The 19,458-nt window shown below is 37.5% G+C and overlaps 1 protein-coding gene across 2 annotated transcripts in view; it reads left to right on the forward strand.

Moving 5' to 3' along the window:
- LOC5577573 overlaps positions 1-19,458 on the forward strand; it is a 1,170,395-nt gene that overhangs the window by 312,764 nt on the left and 838,173 nt on the right. For both annotated transcript variants that reach the window (XM_021841556.1, XM_021841555.1), the window contains exon 4: positions 11,199-11,845. In XM_021841556.1, the coding sequence (XP_021697248.1) occupies positions 11,199-11,845 (647 nt within the window). The remainder of the gene's footprint in view (positions 1-11,198; positions 11,846-19,458) is intronic.

Here is a 19,458-nt window from a genome sequence, read left to right on the forward strand (position 1 = left end):
TTTGTATTGAATCCAATTTATACAGTCCAATATGAATGTTGTCATGTATTTACAGAAAAAAAGATCTTGGACCGACCGAGAATCGAACCCAGGCACTTTCAGTATGGCTTTGCTTTGTAGCCGTCCACTTTAACCACTCGGCTAAGGAAGGCCCCATTCTTAATATTTATTCACGTTAGATACATCGATGAGTGTCTGATAGAGAATTAACTGTTAAGACAACTTGCAGACGATTGTGTCAAAGGACCGATAGCAGCCGAACTGCAAGTACCCTTACAGGATACGCTGGACAATTTATGCACTAGGGCCTTGAAGTTGGGTAATTGAGAAATACAAACATGTAAAAATGGTCCATTGACAAAAAACATTTTAATCAATAACTGTGGAAGCAAATTAAGCTGAGAAACAGGATCTGTCTCAGTTGGGGAGTGACACCTGAAAAAAAATGTAATAAATAACATCTTAACTGACATTTTAAATTTTTCACTCATACTGCAAGCTGAAGCTACCAGCATATCTATATAAATAAAAATGGAATGGTGTTTGTATGTCACGAAATGGCTTACGAACGGGTTAACGGATTTGAATGATTATTTCTCCGTTTTGTTCGTCAAGGGTTCCGACGTGTTCGTGCGTAGGAAAAGTTTAGAAAAGTTATCGGAATAGTTGTGAAAACGGTAGAAAACTATTGTGTCATTTTGTATGGGAGATTACATGCCATTTTTCAACAGCCTACTTGATGGCAAGACGAAGTTTGCCGGGACCACTAATCTTCAATATAATTTCTAAACTTATTGGGATAAAGTTTGAAAAAGCTTTGATAAAACTCCGTTAAGCCCGAACGAGCCACATAACTGCAAGTTGTTTAGATTATACCTTAAAACCGTTTCACAACTTCTTAATTTTGTAGCGTATGAATACAAGTACCTTTGTAGTGAAGTATAAAAACAAACATAGGAGCTATTATATTGAATCTCTTGCCTAAAACACAGGATAAAACCAGTGGTAAGAGCTTATGATCTAACAAACATCAGCCAATAAGTTGTTTCCCAGGTTACAATGTTAGTTTTACGAATTACTTGTAGGGTGCTATTAATAAACGCCCATAAAACCACGGTCATGGTATTTTTGCCTTCATCAAAACCTCTTGTATACTATAACGTGACTTTTGGCCCACTCTAAAAGCGGCTAAGAAGTGTTTCGTTATGTCACACAAATAAAGCAAAATAGCATTAATTGTAGACATCATTTTGAAAATAATTTTATCATAATGTTTTAGAATTTATGAAAATAAATCGATCTTGCCGGATTTATACCAACGTGAACAAAACAAAATAGGTTTGAAATAACGCCCTAGACTATTTGTTTCATAGTGGTTGTTATTTAAAGTGATTTATTTTGATATATTGCCGAATGAGATTTACTGTGAAATGTGATAAAAAGAAGTAAAATTGCGTTTGCCCCCTCTGAGAGTGGTATATTTTCAGTTAAAAGACACTACACGTTAATGCTTCCAGTGGGCTATTTGCCCTTTGAAGGAAGCACTACACTAGACAACGGACTAGCATGCAACGCCCAGTGGCACAGTCGGAAGACATTCCTGTCGAAAAGTTTTCCGGCCTGAGGCGGGAATCGAACCCACACTCCTTAGCACGATGCGGCTAAATGCCTCGGTGACACTAACCGCACGGCTATGAAGCCCACGTTATTTATCATTTGCTAAAATAAACCACCATGTGAAAAATAAAACATATTCAACATTCCTTGGTTTAACAACTACCGAAAAGCTAAACATTATATACTTTGCATTTGGATTAAATGGACAAAATGATGTGAAGTTTCACGAAAAAGTTCTCAGTGAGAGTCGAACTCACGACTCCCTGATCTCTAGTTAGAACGCGTTACCCCTACGCCATGAGAGGACTCATGGACGCAGAAGTTAACCTGAATTCGATTTCAGCTCAATAATCACGTGGTCCTTTTTCACAAAACTTGCAAAGTATATGTAATTTCTAGCTTTATCGGTAGTTGTTAAACATTCACTCGGCTGGTTAGCCGTAAACTACGATTCATAATTATAAACCAGTATCTTTTGGTTTGTTTGGGCAGTAATTGTGCTTTAAATAATATATATATTAAGTTTAATTATTATACCATAAGGAGTGCTTCGTGAAGCCCAAGCAGGACAGTTCAGTTTTGCGTCGTCCTATAGATTTTGCTCACGGTTTCGCGCGTGTTTTCGTCGCCGCAGAATTTTTTTCTGTTTTGGAGCGTCTTGCTAGGTAGGCATTTGGGAAGGCCCAAGCCAGACGGTTTGTTTTCGGGACGTCAAGAAGTTTTGCTGTCAGTGTCAGTTTTGTGTCCAGTCGAGAATGGATTACCAACCGGTGAGTTCGTTTTATGCTTACGATAACACATTTTTTCTTGGAAGCGTTACTTTTATGTATGGTTCGTCACTATAAGTGTTGGCATTATGCTTTTTTCTTATACAATTTGAATGTACATATATTTTTCTCTTTTTAGTATTATTAAAACTTATCTTTTGAATTGTTCGACATTGTGAATGTTGACGTATTTTCTAAAACTTCTACCATATCGAGACAAAATGCACAGTAATACTCGTATGTAATTTTCAAACAAACTATGTATGGTTCGTCACTACAAGTATCGGCATTATTCCTGTTTTACATACTTAAAAATATATACATGTAATTTTCAGTTTTCGTCATTAATAAAAACGTCTTTTGAATTGTTCGACATTATAGATGTTGACGTATTTTTTAAAGCTTCTACCAAAAACTTCTCCAGACAAAAATACAAAACAAGCTTTAAATATAAGTCGTTCCCCCTTGTTCATCGATTTCCCCCTTGTTCATCGATCGCATCAACGACCAGAGGTGACTCCCAGATCTTTTCCTCCCTCACTAATAAACATCCTTCCCGTGGTGATTGTGGAGATGCAGAGGTATTCTCGGTCTCTAGAAGCAACAATCATTACACCCTAACATTCCTTCCCCATCCCAACTGACTGTAAGGACTTGGCCGGCGCTGTTATTGATCAATAATATTAGATCTGCTAAAATTGCACTTCGAGAGTAAGCGGAAACTCCCATCCCTTATTCATTTGGATCGTAGTGCAATTCTTCCCAAGTAACACATTTTGTCATATACGTGGTCAAAATACACCTTTCATACATCGCCGCTGTTTTATTTCGAATGTGCAATACTAAATATCATACACCTTTATAACCGAAAAAGCGCAGACGGTGAATGATTTAAAACATCTTTCATAGTCCAATTAGATGTTTTAATCTACCTACTTTATACTTCTCATAGCATTCTGATGTGTTATATAAAAGTTATATCATACATCATTATAGCCAATAAGTTGTTACCGTAATCCGGGGTATCATTGATCAGCGGGGTAACATTGATCGGAATGACTCATCTCGTAAAAAGTTCGCATTATCATTTATTGATGGAACATTTCCAAACCATGAAAGGTGCTTCCCTTTCTAATATTCATGAGCTAATAAAAGTGAAGATTTTTGCGAAAATTGCGTTTATCTTATACGTAAATTTGGGGCCCAGATAGCCGTAGCGGTAAACGCGCAGCTATTCAGCAAGACCAAGCTGAGGGTCGTGGGTTCGAATCCCACCAGTCGAGAATCTTTTCGGGTTGGAAATTTTCTCGACCTCATAGGGCATAAAGTATAATCGTACCTGCCACACGATATACACATGCAAAAATGGTCATTGGCATAGTAAGCTCTCAGTTAATAACTGTGGAAGTGCTCATAAGAACACTAAGCTGAGAAGCAGGCTCTGTCCCAGTGAGGACGTAACGCCAGAAAGAAGAAGAAGTTATACGTAAATTTGGCAACTTTTCGAAACAATTATTTTAATGGTTAAGGAGGACACTACCAAACATTCATGTCTCACATAAGTTCTGTTAACGATATGACCAAGGAAAATACGGTTCTTACTAAAAACGGCATCGCCGAAAACGATTTTATTGTCAAAACTTTCATAAGTATGTTCAATTACCGAATTACTGTTAAGAATGTGAATTTCCCTTAGGAAATTGACTACTTTTAGGCGTATTCCGAGGTTCGAGGTGTTTTTAATTTTAAAATAACTCAAAAAGTAAATGACTTGCAAGCGTTTGGCCTTTATATTCGGCTTCAGGGGCCATGATTTAAGTAAGTAACGACATTTTCAATATTACCGAACGTTGTTTACATAAGTGATCAATGTTACCCCATACCAGCTAAATCTAAAAATTGCTAATAACATTTTTTTAAACATTCTTAAATCGTTCAAAAAATAAAAAAGAGTATATAGTCACGAGCTATAGGTGGCAGTACTTGTTTAAAAAATATAAAATTGGCAACATTTGCATTTTCAAACGAAGTATTTAAGAAATATTCAAAAAAATGATCAATGTTACCCCGGATTACGGTATCAAGTTATCAAGACGTGATTTTCCGTATTACAATACAAGTGCATTTTGTGTATTAGGTGTTTGAAATATTTTGACAGCTCAAAAAACAAAAACAAAAAAAATCATCCATTGAATTCAAATGGTGCAAATATCGTGATGAAAAACAAGCGTCTTGCTGCATGAGATTTACTTGGGATATTTGTTGTTGCAAGTTACGAGTTTTAAAATATAAAGTAATATTTGTGCATTATGGTGTATGTTTTTTCAGGTACCGTATTAGATTTTAGGTCAAACCGAGTGTTGTACTCCTTGTTTATTGATGCGCCATTAAAAACATGCGCAATTGCAACTCAAGTTCAGTGAAATATATCCGATTGTGTGATTTTTTTTTCTTTGAGGGAACAAACGAGAAACATGGTGGATTCAATTAGACGCCTACAGGGTAGGTTAAAACTTTTTGGAATGATTATCGGATTAGGTACCTACTAAAAATACAAGTTGTTTTTTTTTTTCAATAGAACGTAATATTAAAAAAATCAAATTTTTTAGATGGGTCGAACCTATTCCTGGTGTTTCGTGCTGAAAACCTTAATTCAGCTAAATGTCAATTGCTTGCAATGAAAGCTTTACAGTTATTAATTTTTCTGATCGGTGCTGTAACATGGCATTGCTTTGGAAAAATAGAAGACATGAGTGCTGGAAGCAATTTTGTGTTTGAATGAAGTTATAACTACGTATTCAGTACGTGTTCAAAATAACAAATATAATGCTGCTCAATTCATTGAAAATGTCAAATTTCGTCGTTGAGATGACATGCTCGTTGTCATTGGAAAAAATCACATCTGAAGAACTTCCATTTGCGCACTATTTTCGTGTATATGTTCAGTCATTTTTCTTCTTCGCTTGCATTAACTACCATTTTACTTATTTGTTCGCTACAGATTTAGTTTTGCTACAAGTTTCTGCATCCATCTTTGGGGAGAAACTGAGATGTCATAGAGACACATGCTAAAAATGTTTTTCATTTGACAGAAAAAAACATAACTATAACATCTCTTTCAAAGCAATCAAACAAATATGTACGAAAGATGTATTCAAGAGCAACTTTATAACTAAATTTGCATAAACTGAAGTTTGGTTATGGGGAGTGCTTTAATTAAGTAATATATACGTTTGTCAATCAGGAATATAACATAAACATTGGATCTGAATTTGTAGAATGGATATGTTCTTCTAAAAATATTGAGAACGGTTTTAGAACAGAAGATGTATTGGATTTCATCTTTAACATCTGATTACAACATCATTTTCGGATAGCTCACCGAGAAGATGTTTTCTGTGTTACTTGGGTTACCAGTTCCAATCAATCACGGAGTAGCAACCATTGACATGTACAGTCAGTCTATGCTATGCTATGCTTAAGTTTAATCACTATACCATAGCTTCTTATGAGCGAATTCATGGAGGTAATATGATTTGATAAAAGTGAAATTGTCGCAACCGGAGTGAATTCAATATGGCGGAACCATAATTGATAGATTGTCATCGACAAATGCTGTTTTGTCATTATAAATACACAAATAAGGGCACACTGTTATGACTCGGCATTTGTGGATGTAAAGTTGCCTTTCTAAATGCTGATCGAAGATGATTCTGCTTTTTTTTCGCTTTTTATGGTAGCTAACCGAGCAAAGTCGGATAACTGGATGATATCAACATGATAACAACTTCTATTATCGCTGTTATCATTTTGATATTATGTTACCAATGATAAACGAAAGATAACAACATTTGTTATCATTGTATCCGTGACAGACATTTTTGATAACAGGTTGATAACAAAATATGTTATCACACATTTTTACTATAACATTTTTATAAAGCGTGTGTTATTAAACAAAGTTGACTTTTCGTCATCATAATTTTGTAAAACTAATTGAAGCGTAAGTTTAAACTAAAACACTCATCTCTCAAAATTTTTCCTTGATTTAAGGCAAAGTAGGCCGTCATTGAAATTTGTACGCGTCGTTGATTGTTGCTAATTCATCTCAAGATTTCGAATCAAAGAAAATCAGTTGGTTTTGCATTAACACAGCTGAGAAAGTATCAGCATACTTTATGTATGTTAGCGCGTACAGTGATGCATTTCCAAGTCAATATAAACTATCCAGACTGAGTTTTATCACTTTGAAATGAAGGCTGAAAAGTCACCCTTGTTGCCAAAATGAATGACGGGCTACTTAGCCTTAAGACCATAAAATTCAAAAATATATGATGATGCAAATTGAGTTATCAACTTGAACTCAATGATAACAGAATTTACTATTGCTTTGTTATTGGACAAACAAATTTGAGTTCTCATTTTTGTTATGTTGACTGATAATTCAGCCAAGGTGATAACAAAATCATGGGCCTTCCATAGCCGAGTGGTTAAAGTCCGCGGCTACAAAGCAAAGTCATGATGAAGGTGTCTGAGTTTGATTCCCGGTCAGTCCAGGATCTTTTCGTAATGAAAATTTCCTTGACTTCCCTGGGCATAGAGTATCATCGTACCTGCCACACGATATACGAATGCAAAAATGGCAACTATGGCAAAGAAAGCTCTCAGTTAATATCTGATGAAGTGCTCATAAGAACACTAAGCTGAGAAGCAGGCTCTGTCCCAAAGAGGACGTTAATGCCAATAAGAAGAAGAAGATAACAAAATCAGTTATCATATTATGATAACCAGGTAACAAGTTTGTTATGTTGATGCAAAGTTTCATTATCGCCAACAACAGGGAGTAGAATACGCTCGTTTTCAAAATCAGGAATGAAATCGGCATTACGTTGATTGAAATCTTCATAAATATGCACCTTGTTTTCGGGAGGAAGTTGAGTTATGATTTCTTCCGCTATCGGGAAAAAACTCTCGTATGTTGACTTACAAGCCTGATCTGGGGGAAAGTAAACTGATACAAAAATATGAGTTTCTTTACCAATATTTGATTTAACCCACACATGCTCAAATTCTTTAAATTTAGGTGAAGCAAGGATTTCAGAACTGGAATTTGATGATATTGCAACGACTCCTCCGCCCGATCTTTTTTGTGTCAAAAGTAAGTCACGATCATTGCGAAATACGTTGTAATTGCTACCAAAAATTTCTTCACTTTTCACATCATCATTAAAGTTCTGACAATAGATTAAAATTTCAGTTGGCTGTGTTTCAGAAGAAATTATTGGTAGTTCTTTATTTAAGTCTGTTAAACCATATGGTGAATTGTCATTATTATTTGTTACCAAGTGCTGATTAGCTTCACCGGGTTGCATTGAATTATTTTCTGCCTCTGAGGGGTCCGTCAATTCCGTAGAAAACACGAATGCTGGCATGCACCGCATGTTTCACAAGATCCACCAGTTGCAGATCCTTCCGTCGTCCAGTTCGGGGGTGGTACTGCAATGGACTGCCGGGGTGCCTCCCTCGCCGGATATGGGTTTAAAACTTCTCCTTTTTTAAACTGCATGGTTGGTCGATAATTTGTTGGCGGTCTAGAGAATTGACGTTTCGCTGCCGCAAGAAGCTCTCTATCAGGAGGAAGTTGAAGACTCCTTTCCCGGCTATTGTTGAAGGCGAAATTTCCGTGATTGTAATTCTGTTGTTTGCTTACTTTGTGATGAATTTTGGATGGGACATTATTATGGCATTGGTGATTAATGTTCACGTTGTTGTTGTTGTTGTTGTTGTTGTTGTTGATGTTGTTCTTATTACCGTTTTGTCTCAAATTCCGAACAGACTCATATTCCGAACACTCGGTTTTTGTATGGCGATTTGGTTGAAATGTTTCGCTGAAATATGTCACCAAATTATCAGAAAACGACAGCCATTTGCAACTCAATTTTAACGTCTTCAAATCTATTTTATACCTCGGGAGTAGCGATGACTCTCTAGTTCAAGGTAAGTAGAACTAGCTCAAACCAATTTATTTCCGAAATTATTCATTTGAATACGTTTTATTCATGCTGTTCGGAATTTGAATCAAGGTGTTCGGAATATGAGACAGAATCAACACAGTGTTCAGCATTTGAATCAAAAAGTTGTTCCAAACTTTTATGTAAAAACAATACTAAACAAGTTCAAACAAACAATTTAAATGGCACACTCAACAGCTAACAGTTAGACGTTGCGAAGAAATTAAAATTTACACGAATATCACCTAATTTATGCCTATCAGATGCATTTGATGTCACTGTTGGCCTTAAGTGTTCGGAATATGAGTCAAAACGGTACAATTTTTGTTAGCGTTCCTGATTCTCCGCTTTCTACGCTTTTTTGCTTTAACGGCCATATTTTGCTGCCTTTTGTGAAAGCTTTTGCGCATGTCATATTGCGTCCAATCGGCTTTCCAAACTTTTCTGTTTCCAAGTAGGCGCCATCCTGACACTTCAGCAATTTCATTATTCAATTCGGCTTCCAAACTTGGATATTCTATTGATGGTGGAGCCGACGTATTTTTATTTGTCAATATATTTGCGGACAAAGACTTTAATTCATCGAGGATGTCCAGCCCCAGCATTGGATTTGCATTCATCGTGCAACTTGCCGCTGTGTCAATTGATAATTGATTTAAATGGCTAATTTCGTCGTTCATGTTGCGCAGGTCAGTAGATACATCGGATGTCACCGTTTTTAGCGTGGAGTACATTTTTTCAGTAGTTGCCGTTATTGCGGTATCAAGAAGGCCGGTAATATGGTTCTTGATGGCAACGACACTCCCAGCCAAGGGGCGATCCATTAATTACGTAAGGGTTTATGGGGGGAGGGGGGGTCTGAGATCTCTTACTTGCCATACAATTTATTTTTCATTTTCACACAAAAAATCTTACCATGGGGAAGGGGGGGTTGAAAAACCCCGAAAATTGTCTTACGTAATTAATGGACAGCCCCCAAGCTACTGTTTTTATTTATTGCTGCCAGTTAATTTCTCACGATATTAAGCAAAATCTCCATACCTTCAATAGCTTCGTGGACAACATCTGATTTTTCTTGATGATGCGAGATTCATCACTTCCGTATTGGCATTCAGCTGTTTTTCGAGAACTTTTTGTTGCCCCGTTAAAATACAATTTCGCCAGAATTAGCTCTTGACAGGATTCACAGCATGGTAGTACGTAAGAGTTAACGTCCACTACCTTCCTGTCTCTTCTCCGCAGTGAACCTCTCTGCACGGTGACACCAATGCAGTTTGCATGGAACTTCCGCGGGCAGCCTACACATGACCACAAGACCGAGTCGACAGAAGTGTCGCAAGCACAAATTTCGCAACTCATTACGCGTGACAAAAAAAAAACTGATTCAATTATAAACAATATCGCGCACGGCACCTGTAGTTACTTAGAGCTGATGTAATAAAAATTTAATGACAAATGAAAACGCGCACAGGTGGGCTGGAGCAATTAACAAACGCGTCCGAACTGGTTGACGACTTAAACAGAAGTGAAAAAGGAATGAAAATATTAAATTTGACGGGAGTGGAAAAACATCGCATCCGACATGAAGCACGGCACACTGCGTTGAAATACGCGTATATGTTAATTCTCTATATCGATATCGAGTTAGAGAGTCATAGTAAAAGATGGTTTTCATGGCTGACTCGATGGTCCCTTAGATCTCAGTTGTACTGGTTTTGTGTTCTGTAACTAGATGCATCCCTAACTCGAAAGTCCCTTCAATATCGAGTTATGAAGAGTTGACTATAATGTTAAATTTGGTTTGTACTTAGAGTTATTCCACTAAACAGCTTGAAAAGTTATTATCAGTTCTCTGGTGATTCCAAATTTATAAATGTCATGTTATTGAATTTATGGGAGACAATTTCAATTTATGTATAGCGGGAAACGGACAACATATTTTTATCTCATTTCATAGAGCGAGCAAAGGCGCTTAAACCAAGGCTCTAGAACCAGGACACGAGGAAGAAATTCCTTTGTCCCAGCCCAGAATAACAAAAATGGATTGTGCATTAATTTTCTTATCAACGCCACTTCCAACGATTTTACCTATAACCCTGAATCGAAACGGTTGGTACGGTTGTCCCCGTTTCTTCATTTCTTGAATTGAAAATGTTTTGTCTATCAGTTTATTTATGCGTGAATAGCCTGATCGTCATGATTTTTACAATTATCTCCAACCCAAAAGTCTGCACAATGGGCCTGGCCATTTTAATATTTGTATCATATTACGGATATTCTGCAAATATCAATGCTGACAAGAAAATATCTAAATAAATTTAGTTATTTCCAGGATGCTTTCCAATATTGGCTGTGTAAGCGTTTAAATTAGATTAGATTAAACAGCTTGAAATGTAATATTTAATAATTAATTTTCTGTCAAATGTCATATTATACATACAATAAAATTTAACTCCTGCCCCATTCACCTACTGCCACAAAATAGATTGTGCTGTGCACCAACACCCACTATAGAGTTAAACGCCCGAGCTCTGATTTTAAAGTGCCCTCTTGAACGATGATGCTCGAGCAACCGTTCACCTCCAGCCCACCCCACCCAGTGACAGACACAATCCGTTCAATTTTCTTTTTCCTACTTCTGGAATCAGCTGCAACAAAAAAGGCAAAACAAAAAGCTTTCCAAAGTTTTTCTCTCACGTGACTAAAAACGACCAAAGCACATGCGTGTGTTTGTGTGTGTGCATCCCGAAAAGCCCCCCATACTAAAACCTCTTCTCTCTCTCTGTTATCTGCTCCATTTCAGAATCCACCTCCAAAAGAGCAAATCACAACAAACAAAGCCCCCCTCGTCGCCTCGGCCCCAACTGCTTCGGCATCAGGTCAAGCGGTAACCGGTTCCAATTTCTCCTCACAACCACCAACAACTACATCATCATCACTATCGTCATCGTCATCATCGGCAGCCCCAGCTTCGGCCCCCCAAACGACCACCACCACAACTACAGCCAGCGTGCCAGCATCCCAAAAGGCCGCTCCACAGATGATGGCCAGATCAAAACACAGAGAGCATCAACCCGAAGCCCCAACGACGACGTTGGACGGTGGCGTCGCCGGTAGTGGTCCAGCGTCGAAGCAGCACTCAAACGAAAGCGAGAGTTTGCGCAGTTCCCAAGCAACGTTAGAAGACGACGACGCCGCCGAGAGCGCGAGTGATTTGGTGAGAAAGAGTGACGAACCCACCGACGTCGACGTCTTTGGGGGTGGTTATGACGCCGGCTCCACGATTGCGGCCACTATGCAGCTCCACCAGCAGAGGATGATCAAAACAAAATCGTCACCCGAAGCACTCAGTACCGATCTTGCCGTCTCGGGTGAAGCGTCGGAACAGCAGCAGCCGCCAGTTTTGTCGTCGGGTCGCCTGGCAGCTTCAGCAGCAGGTTGTTCGAACAGGTACGCGCGGTTCGCTTTTTTAACTTGCCCTGTAGATTTTTTTTCTGTGTTCATACATATTCTGTTGGCAAGGACCTTTTTTCACATGTTGGTAGATTTTGTGTTGTTGCAAACCCATTGTCGAAAAGTTTCCCGGTGGAATCCGGCTGGGTCCTGGCGCGGCGCGATTCGTGTTTGTGTAAGTGCACTGTATAGTGGGGAGCATTGGATGGGTCGAGCCTCCGGAAATTGAATAGCCATGCGAGAAGTGAAAAGGGGAATCCCGTCCACATTCTAGGAGCTGATCCCCGGATTGGCGTTTGGCAGTGTTTTAATGCATATTGCATCACTTGAAGTGTGTTTCGAGTGGAAGGTGAATGCGGAACAAAGTTGACGGTATTCTGGATTAATTTGGGGCGGTGGGATTTTGTAGCGTCGTGACAGTGATCGTCCAAATCTGCGTGGGTGGAACGCTGAAGTCACTGGAAGTGATTTGCATGATTTTCGGTTGAAAATGTTTGGAATAGTGTGGTTTTGAATGATGTCAAGCGTTTAAGGAATGTGAATTTCTGTGAAAATCATTACGATGCAGCGACGTGACAGGTGTTTCTGTGGAGTGGAAAATTGTGGGCAATTCTATGTAGTGTCACGGAATTACTGATTATCTTCTTGAAAAGCGGTGGATTAAAATAGTGCCTGATTGGATTGGACATCGGTTCTGTTCATAGAGAGTGTGTTCAGGCGAAATGCAATCATCCATGCACAAGTGAGAGGAGTTTTTGGACAAAAGGTGAAGCTTTCATTGATCTGGAGTATTCGAATAACTAATCAGGATGGATGTGGAGCAGTTCATTTCGCTTATACCTAGTGTTATGTATACAAGTTATTTGATCATAACTTAATTTTGAGTGTTCAAAAGATGAGCGCCTTCCATACCAGCTTCCTTTCGTGATTGCAGCATCTCAGGTTTTGAGATAGTATCGGGTATTAGAAGTCCGGTTCCAGAGCCACGTTTCCCGACATTTGGGATGCCTTTAGGGGTTGTCCATAAACCACGTAGTCATTTATGGGCGGCACGGGAGGAGTTTGACCAATGACCACGATTCACACAAATTTCAATGGTTCTGTATGGATAAATGACTACGAGAGGAAGGGGGGTTGGACATTCCAGAAAAAATGACCAAGTAGCCAATGGATAACCTCTTATTATCTAGCCTGATGAGATAGGAAATGGAAAGGAAAGATGGGAGAAGAATAGGTGCCTGGAAAAGAGCATATCAATCTATACCACTAGGGGTTATAACAGCGCCCTTATTGTGAAACATATCATATTCCAAAGATGGCCGTCACAATGGCCGGCCTATGCACCTACTCAAGTTTTCAAAGGCTATGAACTGTAGAAATAGTCAGTAAACGTTCTTGAACTTTTTTATTTTAAACTTTCTGCTAGTGCCCAAACTAAAAATAAAAAGTGAACTGTTGTTGTATGCTTTTTATGCGAGAATAGTGTCTTCGAAGGTTTAGTACAATTTTGGAAGTTGAATTCCAAGCTGTTTCACCTCAAGGCTAGGTAGTCCGTCAAAAGTTCTGGCATCAATGTGGACTTTGCTGCTCGCCATTTCAAAGTTATAAAATTTAGTCTTCATAGCAAATATTAATTCAGCAAAGTACCGTTTTGATTCATATTACGGACACTTAAGGCCTCAGTGAAGTATAACCCAGCATAAAGCATACAAAATAAATAAATAAATGATTCCTTAGCGTTATCGAGCGTCGGAAGCCCTTATCTTTCGAATGGTGGGTAAAGAATACGCTTCCGCAACTTGAATAATTTTAAATATATCGAAATATGTGGCCTTTTCATGATTCTTATTCCGGACGCTTCCTTACTTTTGCCTCATATTCCGGACACTTTGATTGGAATTCCGGACAGCTCATGATAATCATAAATGGAACAGTCAAATCATCAATTGAAATCGTCGAATCACTAAAGAGACATCTAAGGTATTTGGGCATTATAATTTTTCAAAGATATTTATGGAAAAAGCTTACTAAAACGAGCCTCGAAATTGAGAACTTTTGAATGGCAAAATTTGAAACATTTCGTGTGAAATGCTTCCCATACAAAGTAGAGTGTTCGGAATTTGAAGCTGTCCGTAATATGAATCAAAACGGTATTACTACGTGCATATCAATGCAGGATGCATGCTGAAACTTTTTAAGGTACCTCACATACTTCACTGAGGCCTTAAGTGTCCGTAATATGAATCAAAACGGTATGTCAGTATAAAATCAACTAATTTTCATCAATTTGCCATCGTGAGATGATTACCGTAATCCGGGGTAACATTGATCAGCGGGGTAAAATTGATCGCAATGACCCTCTTCGTAAAAAGCTCGAATCAACATTTGTTGATGAAATATTTTCAATGCATGAATGGCGATTCTCTTTCTTCTAATCATGAGCTAATAAACAATAAGGTTTTTGCGAAAATAAAGTTGTGTTCATGCGTAAATTTTTCAACTTTTGTAAACAATGATTTTCATGATTATGGATGACACCATAAAAGAATCATGTCTCACATGAGTTCTGTAAACGATATGAGCAAGAGAAATGCGGTTGTTACTAAAAATGACATCGCCGAAAACGACTCCGTTGTCAAAATTTTCATAAATATGTTCAATAAAACATAATTCACAAATTATTATAAAGCGTGAAGAATTTCCTTAGGAAATTGCATACATTTAGGCGTATTCCACAATTCAAGGTGTTTTTAATTTTAAAATAACTCAACAAGTAAATGACTTATAAGAGTTTGACCTTCATATTCGGCTTCAGGGACCATGATTTTAGTAAGTAATGATATTTTCAATATTACCGAACGATGTTCTCATGGTGTGATCAATGTTACCCCATATCAGCTAAATCAAAAACTCACTTAAAACATTTTTTTAAACATGCTTTAACCTTTCAGAAAACAAAATACAGTACATAAACACGAACAATGGGTGGCAGTACTTGTTTTAAAAATATAAAATTTGCAACGCATGCATTTTCAAATCAAATGTTTAAGAAATATTAAAAAAAAATGATCAATGTTACCCCGGATTACGGTACTGAAGATTCTGTTTTCTAAAGTCTACACACTTTATAAGTGTTTACCAAGTATTTTCAGTTGCAGTTGTGACTGGAAAATTACACGTCGAATTCAAAACTGTCACGTCAAACGGTGAATGTTTGAATTTTTTTAGGGAAACCACATAATTCATTTTTTTTTTAATAATTCCTTATTGGCAATTTCGGAATCCTAAACCCACATTTCTTGATAATTTCAGAGAATGTTAGTTCATCAAACTTGTTCAAATCGGCAAAACATATTTTTGTTTGTTTGAGAACCTCATCCATAGTTCCCATCAATCACGGAAAGTGACGCAAAGGGTTATGATTTCATGGAACTGATGTAGGGAGCCGATCCTATTGTTGGAAATTATGATTCACTTCGACAGTGGGATCTTTTGAAAGTTACTGAATTCATATTTGGCCACAATATGCGTCGTGATGAAGTGCTTCTTATTACAAACTTCAAATAATTCGGTCGAGAAAAAACCCCCATACTAAAGTGAATCAAGGAATTGCCCAAGTGGCTCTGAACCCTATAATAAAGCTTGCTTCAGATAAAATTGGGACAAAAACAATTGCCTGTATATCTGTTATTTATTATTGAATTCAAGATCTTTTTTTATACAAATGTAGCGTTTTCTTAAGAAAAAATACGGATAAAATTATTTGTCACGGTTTCGAAGGATCTCTCGAATTTTTCCTGTAACACGGCTCATTAGGCGGCACACACCTTCTTCGTCCATCGTTTTTTCTATCTTATTCCACCAGGTCTTCATCTGATTGATGTTTTTGACAACCTTTCCCTTTGCCTTGAGTCTTCTCTTCATGATTGCCCAGTATTTCTCAATAGGGTGGAACTGGGGGCAGTTGAGTGGGTTATGGTTTTTCGGAATTACGGGATGGTCATGGGATCGAATGAACGGCAAAATTCGTTGTTGGAGACACTCTTCTTGGTATAGGTCCGTCGTCATTGTCTTATTTGTAACGAAAACTTCCATTTTTTGCCACAGCTGCAAATGCCTTGCCAAATCATAAATTTTCGTGCAAAATTGTCAGCAAAAACAATATATAAATTTGGCTGGAACATCCTCCCGAGCCGTTGCCAAGTAAAATTGTTGACCTGGGATTTGCCCGAAGTCAGCTTTGACATAGGTTTCATCGTCCATCAGAAGACACCCGTCGAACTTGGTCAGCACCTGGTCGTATAGCTTCCGAGCACGGATTTCGGCCACACTATTCTGTTTTATGGTCCGATTTGGCTGTTGGCTAGCTCGATACGACTTGATTCCTTCCCGGAGACGAGTTCTCCTCACGGTACTATGGGAAGCACCAAATTTTCTGGCCAAATCACGGTCCGAAAGATTGAGATTCCTCTTAATCGTCTTTAAAATCTTACCACGCAGTTTCCGGTCGACAGTTCCACTCCGGCGATTGGCTTGAGGCTTCCGAATCGTCGTCAATGTTTCCTTATACCGTTTGATAACGCGCCATACGGTATTTCTGGGCAACTTTTGCTGTTTAGCTAGCCTTGATGCAGACCACAATGAATTTTCCAAATAACTGCACAATTTTTTCCCTTCTTTCGGCTTCCATGTTGATTGTTTACAAAGTACAGTCGATTTGCAGGATGTCAAATACGTACGTGAAGCTGACACAATTTCCGACACGTGGGCGCCAAGAACTTCCAAATCCATCCACAAGGAGCGCCACAATATGAGCAAAAGTTTGTTCCAATTCAAAATGAAGCAAGCTCGATTTTTATTAAAAGAAGTCTTTGTTAATCTATACGTTGTGCATTAATTACTAATATATAACCAGGGCTCCCTTAACCATTATTATCAGAAAAAAATCTCCTTCAAATCAGTGCTTACCAGTCGTTTCCTATAGTTAAGGTGTATGACTGGGAAAAAAATAAAAAAAAATCGTAGGGCCCGTTTTGAAGTAACGCCCTTTTGATCGTATAGGTCCACAAAATCAAAGAAAATCTGAGGTATTTAAACGTATTTTTATTGGTCGTGATTATCAGAAGAAATATACAATCAAAATTTGGTTCAAATTTGGTGTTTATAATTATTTGTAATTTCTAGGTGGAATTTTGAATGAGAAGATCAAGAAAATATGGAATTACACCCTTTTGGAGGTGTAACTATTGAAGAAACTAATTTTTAATATTTTAATTAGGTATTATAATACCTTCAAGATGTCCAAATGTTTCCTATGACACATTTCTCTTACATGCCGCAAAAGTCTTTTACATTGAACTGATTTTTCATAGGCTCATGTTCTATAAGGCATAACGGGGCCATTTCCATCATGTAACCAAATTAATTTTTATGCAACAATATTCAGGATAGTTTGGTGAAGCAATGAATTCACGATTCAGATTATTGAACATGCAATTCATGTTGTATATCAAAGCGCAAGTTGACGTCAAATAATACTTTCGGACTTAAGTTAAGAAGCAGTGATACAAAATGGAAAAAATAATGCAATGTTTAGAACATCCGTTATTATTTTGTTTAAGGTGAAGATGAATCGAAGCCAAACCCCAAATTTTCAAGAGCACAAATCTAGAGAACCGATCACCCGTTTGAGCTGAAAACCTTTTCGATTGCTCATCACCAGCTAGTGACCAACCGATTATGTTTTCAACTTAAGGCGAAGTAGGCCGTCATTGAAATTTGTATGCGTCGTAGATGATTGTTGCTAATTCATCTCATGATTTCGAATCAAAGAAATTAAATTGGTTTTGCACAGACACAGCTGAAAAAGTATCAGCATACTTTATGCATGTTAGCGCGTACAGTGATTCTTTTTTAAGTCAATATAAACTATCAAGACTGAGTTTTATCACTCTGAAATGCAAGCTGAAAAGTCATCATTGTTGCCAAAACGAATGACGGGCTACTTAGCCTTAAACGAATGTTTGATTCTTGTTTAGCCAAGTATGATTTATTTTCGTTTGTTTTTACTGATTACAGTAGCGGGTGAGTCTTCACACAGTTTGCGATAAAATAAATGAATGTTTTTTTGATTAACCAGTTTCTGTAGGATTCCAAATCTGTCATGGTACATAGAATAGCATGTCCAACACGGCCACAGAACAATTTTAGTTTTTCTGGTAACATAAACTGGAAGTTAAGTCTTTTAAAAAAAAACCTTCTGAATTCCATTACTCCGAATACCATGAACCTGAAGACCATACCCTCGTGTTCTAGTTCCTAGCATGGCGTTACTTCGAATTCTATTATCACGGGGCAATGTCGTTCAAGGTATATATTAATTCGGGACAATATCATTCAGGGTGATGACTCTCGGGTTAATGACATTTGGAGGAAATGAAATTCGGTGTTATGGGGTAGAATCTTTTCAGGAGAAATTTGATTTGAGTATTGATGTTTAAGGAAGACATGTAAAATTATGCAAGTATAACGATTTTAAACGCAATGAATCCAAACAATATCGAATAGTTATAATAACTTTTCTTAAACGACTTACTCTTCACGAGTTGGCTTGAAAATGGGTTGATAGATTTATGAAAAATCTAAATGTTGTAACGTATGCTACAAATGATCATAAAACTATTGATAGTGGTTTAGAGTACCATAGTTTGACCAATAGTGCATTTGTTCTGGGGCAGTACAAAGTTGGGTTTCAACAATATTTTATGACTACAGTGGGATTCCGTTTTTAGTAACAAAGTCGAATTTTTGAGTTGCCAAAAACGGAACCCGTGTTTAAAATTTAATTTTTCAACTATTGGTTTTGAAAACATCATTAGAATGTTATCACATGATCCTTATGGAATCGTCTTGCATCGAGACTTCGGAACGGGTTACTTCGAAGCCGTTTTCCGTAGGGTTCTATTTTTTGAATCTATAGCCTCGTAATGTTATTTGTGGAAAACGTTTTACATACTTCTTACACCTAAAAATCTTCAATGATTTCTTAGATGTTTTATGTACACTATTTGTATAAATGGGCCTCGTATAATCAATAATCGCATAAGTGACCCTTATCCAAGAACCCGACATTTTCTTAAAACTGTGTAAGAATACGAAAAAATAAAATGTATTACTGCGTTCTTACAAATAGAAAACGTTGAGTATTGCAAAACGGAATATCTTTTTAAAATTTGATGAATTTTAAAAATCAGTTTAACTTCTAGACTTTAGCCATAAATTTTACAAAATTAAGAAAGTTTTGAATTACTCCTTTAATCTATGGGGATGCTAGGGCTATAAAGCATCTTGCGAGGAATCCGTAGGATCTCGCCTAGAATTCTCAGCATCCCGCTAATGATTTTGCTAGGAATTAGCATCTTTGGATTCCGCTGTGATATTGCTGATATTCTCAAGTCTCCGATAAAATTTTTCAAAAGTTCATTGTTATTAGGCTACTACTAGCACTCCTAAAATTCCTCTTGTAAGTTTTTCAAAATTACAAAGATTTCGCCAGAAATTCTCAAAATATCACTACAAATCCACCTTATCCCGCTAGAAAATTACAGGGC

The sequence above is a fragment of the Aedes aegypti genome, chromosome 2 (assembly GCF_002204515.2).
Source record: "Aedes aegypti strain LVP_AGWG chromosome 2, AaegL5.0 Primary Assembly, whole genome shotgun sequence".
Lineage (NCBI taxonomy): Eukaryota > Metazoa > Arthropoda > Insecta > Diptera > Culicidae > Aedes > Aedes aegypti.